This window comes from Octodon degus, unplaced genomic scaffold, assembly GCF_000260255.1.
Source record: "Octodon degus isolate 3935 unplaced genomic scaffold, OctDeg1.0 scaffold00011, whole genome shotgun sequence".
NCBI lineage: Eukaryota > Metazoa > Chordata > Mammalia > Rodentia > Octodontidae > Octodon > Octodon degus.
In genome coordinates, this window is record NW_004524587.1 from 7696286 (window position 1) to 7701252 (window position 4967).

A 4967-nucleotide genomic window follows, 5' to 3' on the forward strand; every position below is an offset into this window, starting at 1 on the left:
AAAATTAAAAAAAAAAAAAAAAGAAAAGAAAAGCTGTCTCTAAAGGCTTGCTAGAAAATAAATGCAAGGTGGAATGAATTCAGATGAGGAGGCCAGTCCTTCAGAGTTGGAAGGAGGTAAGCACAAGTGGAAGGAAAGACGAATGAACACTTTGTATTCACATGAGAAGTGCTTTCTTAGCTTGCTCTGAGAAAGCCTTGGCAAATCCTCTGCCTTAGAAAAGAAACAGTGATCTCAAAATCTGAGTGGGAGGCTGGGACCTACACGGAGAACTAGCTCAGTATTAGAGCACTGCCTAGCATATAGGGCTCTGGACTTGATCCTCAACACTGAAAACAGAAACAAACCCATAAGCAGGGAGTATGGGAGCATAATAGGACCTTTCAAGGCAAACTGGAAAGGAGGAGTTGCTAAGGATATACAAGGAGCACCTGCAAAGCATCCATAAACCCTAGTGTTTTCCTGTTCCCAAAAACAAGCAGGGTTCCCTATACTAAGTGTTCCATAAATATCACATGGGGCATAAGGCCCCATCCCAGGCTTGAAATCAGATGCCCAATTCAAAGCAGTTATTAAAGAACAAAGGAAAAAAAAATTTCCTCTGAATGATAAAATAGGCCACCAGAAAGATGCCTGCAGCTATGTGCACCTAGGGTAAAACTTCACTTACGCATGACTTCCATGACCCGGTGGCGCAAGAAGGTACGGCTGCTCTGGAGGGCTCCAAAGCGTTTCAGGTCCAATTCCCAGACGTTTTCTGAGGGGTAACCATTTACTATCCATTCGGCGAGGTACCTGTTTAGATGGGGGGCAAACGTTGTTGGGCCTCAGACAATGATACACTCACTTGTCTCACCTGTCATTTGCTAGAAAACTAAGAAAGCACTTCTTGCGTGAGTACAGAGCCCTCATTCCTGCTCTCCTTCCCTCAGCGCTGCCCACACCAAGCCCAGTGCCAGGAGAGTGGCTGGAGGCCTCGCATGGGGCGCCTGCAGGTAGGTATGAAAGATCACGCTGAAAAAGTAATAGTAAAATGGATCAGTGTAAAGAGTGAATGTGGTTTCATCAACAGATTGACACCAAGGAAAGCATATTTGGAGGCTAGCCTGTCACAAAGAACCCCAGGAAGTCCCTTCCCGGTGGAGATGGAAAGACTGGAATTTGATATGAAGGAGAAAAGGGACAGAGGCAGCAAATGCAGCAGCTCAGGGTGAGGGTGGGAGTTCCAGCTCAAGGCAGGAAGTATGAGGCTGACCACAGCCATCTTGAATGCTACTCATATGGTAGGGACCCTGCATGCAGTCACCAGAACAGCAGAACAGAGGTGTGGGGGATAGACTGAGGAAGTGAGAGCACTTGAAAGACGAGCAAAGGGTGTGGACCACAGTCTGCCAACCACACCACACCCCTGGGCAGGTGCTCATGAGCAGCACACAGGCAGAAGGCAGACTGGTGAGGCAGATGTGAGGTTACAGACCATGACTCTACAGGGTCATCCTCATCACTGTCAGCATACAAGACAGCAAAAAAGAGGATAAAGAGAATCAAGGAGACTCAAGGTCAGCAGCCACCTCGGTGACCCATGCAGGTGCTCAGAAAACTCCAAACCATAAGATGGCAAAAAGACAAAAGCTGCCTCCACCAGCTGAGAGTCTGAGGGCTCCTAAGGGTGAGCAGGGCAGGTCTGAGTAAATTACCTTCTCCCATCTCCCACCCAACAAGAACAAACATACAGAGTAAACACAAGACGGAGGCAAGACCTGAAGTGTTTCCTTTTGCCCAGTGACCAGCTAGAACTATTTGCATTTTCATCTGCTGCATGGAGTTTTTGTTATTTGTTTAATCTAAAGATACTCTTTCTTTTTTCTTCCTTTTCTTTTTTCTGCTACCAGGGATTGAACTCAGGACCTTGTGCTTGCCAGGCAGGCACTTAAGCTGCTGAGCCATACCCCTGGGCCCTAAAGATACTCTTAACAATAAACATGGGCTTTTTGGGTTTTTTAAAATGTATTTAGTATATAGTCTATAGGGTCTCACTACACAGATTGGACTTGAAGTGATCCTGTTTTCAGCCTCCCAAGTACTGGGATTACAGGCATGTGCCACCACGCCCAGTCTCAATTGCCATCTCAGCGTGCCCCAGGGGCAGGGCTGGTATGACTCGTGGAGCTGGGGATGGAACCCCAGTCCCTGTGTCTGCCTAAGTAGGCGCTTTAGTCCACTGAACTATCTGGCTTCATGGGCTTTTTTTTTGGAACCAGGGATTGAACTCAGATCCTTGCATTTGCCAGTCAAGCGCTTATCCTACGGAGCCATCTCCCTGGCCCCTTCATGGGCTTTTTAAAGCCTGTATTTTCTCACTATACCCTTAAAGGTTTTAATTTTTTTTTTTTTTTTTTTTGGTAGAACCGGGGATTGAACTCAGGCCCTTGCGCTTGCCAGGCAAGTGCTTATTCCACTGAGCCATCTCCCCGGCCCCCCAAGGTTTTAAAATTTTTGTGTCTGGTCAGGTTGAAATTTTTAAAAACATTTTAATTTTTAATAAAAATTTACGAATTTTTAATAAACATTTACAAACCTGGCACCACACTTGTAAGCCCAGCTTTTTGGGAGCAGAGAGAAAGATCATAAATTTGAAGCAAGCCTGGGCATTTAATGAGACCATGTTTCAAAAGAAACCCAAAAAGTTGGGGTTGGGGAGATGGCTCAGTAGAATAAGTGCTTCCCTGGCAAGCACAAGGGTCTGAGTTTAATCCCCAGTTCTGCAAAAAAAAAAAAAAAAAAAAAGAAAGAAAGAAAGTCAAAAAATAAAAAAAAAAAAGCCTGAGGATGTGGCTTAGTGCCAAGGCCTTGTATGTATTCCCAGTATGTATCTATGTTTTATTTATTTATTTATTTATTTATTTAGAGTGTGTGTGTGTGTGTGTGTGTGTGTGGCCAGCTCAGCCCACCAGGGGGCGAGGCTGGCTGGCATGTGGCACCCGGGACCGAACCGCGGTTGCTGCGCTTTTTTGCTTAGCTTAGCTTGTTCTAAGTAGGTGCCCTAGACCACTGAGCCATCTCACCAGCCCCTGTATCTATGTTCTAAGTGGATTTTCAACTGTGTGAAAGGGTTGGAACCCTTGAACCTCAAATTACTCAAGCATCAACTCTACATATAAAAATGATCACCTTAACTATTCCTTAACTATTGTTAAGGGTAATGTTTAGTGGCATGATGTATACTCACACAGTTGTGTGACCATCAGCACCATCAACTCTCTGTCTTAACAGAACTGGAACTCTGTACCTGTTAAACAGTGGTTCCTTAGTCCCTCCTCTCCTGACAGCTGCTGCTGTGCTTTCTGTCTCTAGGAATGTGACCATGCCAGGATCTCACACATGTGGAATTATACAGTATTTGCATCCCTGGGGACTGGATTGTTTTGGTAGTACATAAAATCTTTTTTTTTTTATTATTTTAGGGAAGGGTCTACAGGGTGTTCATGGTCTCATTACTAGATTGGACTCGTAGTGATCCGCTTATTTACAGCCTCCCAAGAGCTGGGATTACAGGCGCACACCGCCATGCCCAGTCTCAATTGCCCGGCAGGCCTGGTCTCAGCGTGCCCCGGAGGCAGGGCTGGCACAGCAGGCCCGCCGGCTCCTGCTTGCAGGTACTTTAATCCTCTGAGCTATTTGGCTGACCCTAGTACATAAAATCTTAAATAAAAGCATATTACCCACCTTGATTACCTACCTCACTCCCTTCTCTTGGCTACTTCTAAACTTAAAATATACACTTGGGCTGTGGATTTGGCTCAGTGGTAGAATGCTTGCCTAGTAAGCTGGAAGCCCTGGGTTTGGTCCTCAGCACCAAAACCAAAAATATACACCTCCTCTAAAAAAATAATTCAACCAAAAAAATACAGTAAAATCAAAGAAAGACCAAAAACAAGCAAGGCAAATGTAAAATATACACTCAAAGGATCAACACTGCTGCAGTACAGGCTCCATGGATGACTCCAAAAAGAGGAGTTCCTGGGCTGGACAGACATCTCAGTGGCCTAAGTGCCTGCCTGGCAAGTGCAAGGTCCCAGGTTTAATCCCTGGTACAAAAAAAAGAGTACCCAAAACAAGTTCCAGCATGCTATTTCCAGAATACGGGGAGGACTTTCTCATGGTGACTCCTGATACGTATCATTATTATCATACATATAAACTCTCTTATTACTAACACTGCAGATTAAATATATTACACAATGTACTAACAACAGGCAACCATACCCAGGCAGAGCCTCAAAAGCTGCTGCATCGAGCTGACACAGTGTGAGGAGACTTACTTCCCAGCCCCTCCACCGAAGGACAGGCCCGCGGAGTTCATCCCTGCCAGAACAAAGTAGCCACGGACCGCAGGAGACTCGCCCATGATGCATCTCATGTCTGGCGTGAAGGTCTCAGGGCAGTTCACCAACTTCATGATCTCCAGTGTCTCCAATTCTGGCATCCGACGCAGGAGGGAACTCAACAGGGGCTCTGAGTGATAAAAACAAACCCAAACACAGTCTTCAGCTTCAGGGAGTTTAGAAACTTGTTTCAAGCCCATATACTTCTTTTTTTTTTTTTCTTTTAAAAGTTTTATTGATAAACATATAGCAATGAGACAGTTTCAAGCCCATATACTTCTCCTCTCAAAAAGTCTCTTAGAAGGAATTTTTCTAAGGCCAGTTGAGCCTTTTATCAAAAGAAGAAAGCTTGATGAAGTTGGAGGATACATGTGTAAATTTCTTGTCATAAAAACTGAGGAAAATATTCTGTAGAAAGGCAGTATAGGGGCTGGTGAGATGGCTCAGTGGTCTAAAGCACCTACTTAGAACAAGCTTAGCAAAGCCCCGGGACCACGGTTCAATCCCCCAGCACCACATGCCAGCCCGCCCGCCCCCTGGTGGGCTGAGCTGGCCACACACACACACACATAAATAAATAAA

The 4967-nt window shown here is 45.3% G+C and overlaps 1 protein-coding gene across 1 annotated transcript in view; it reads right to left on the reverse strand.

The window, feature by feature from the left end:
- Pdpr (pyruvate dehydrogenase phosphatase regulatory subunit) overlaps positions 1–4967 on the reverse strand; it is a 36292-nt gene that overhangs the window by 12297 nt on the left and 19028 nt on the right. Inside the window, exons 8-9 of the mRNA XM_004625786.2 lie at positions 4323–4515; positions 671–795 (exon numbers count right to left, since the gene is read on the reverse strand). Coding sequence (XP_004625843.1) covers positions 671–795; positions 4323–4515 — 318 coding nt within the window. The remainder of the gene's footprint in view (positions 1–670; positions 796–4322; positions 4516–4967) is intronic.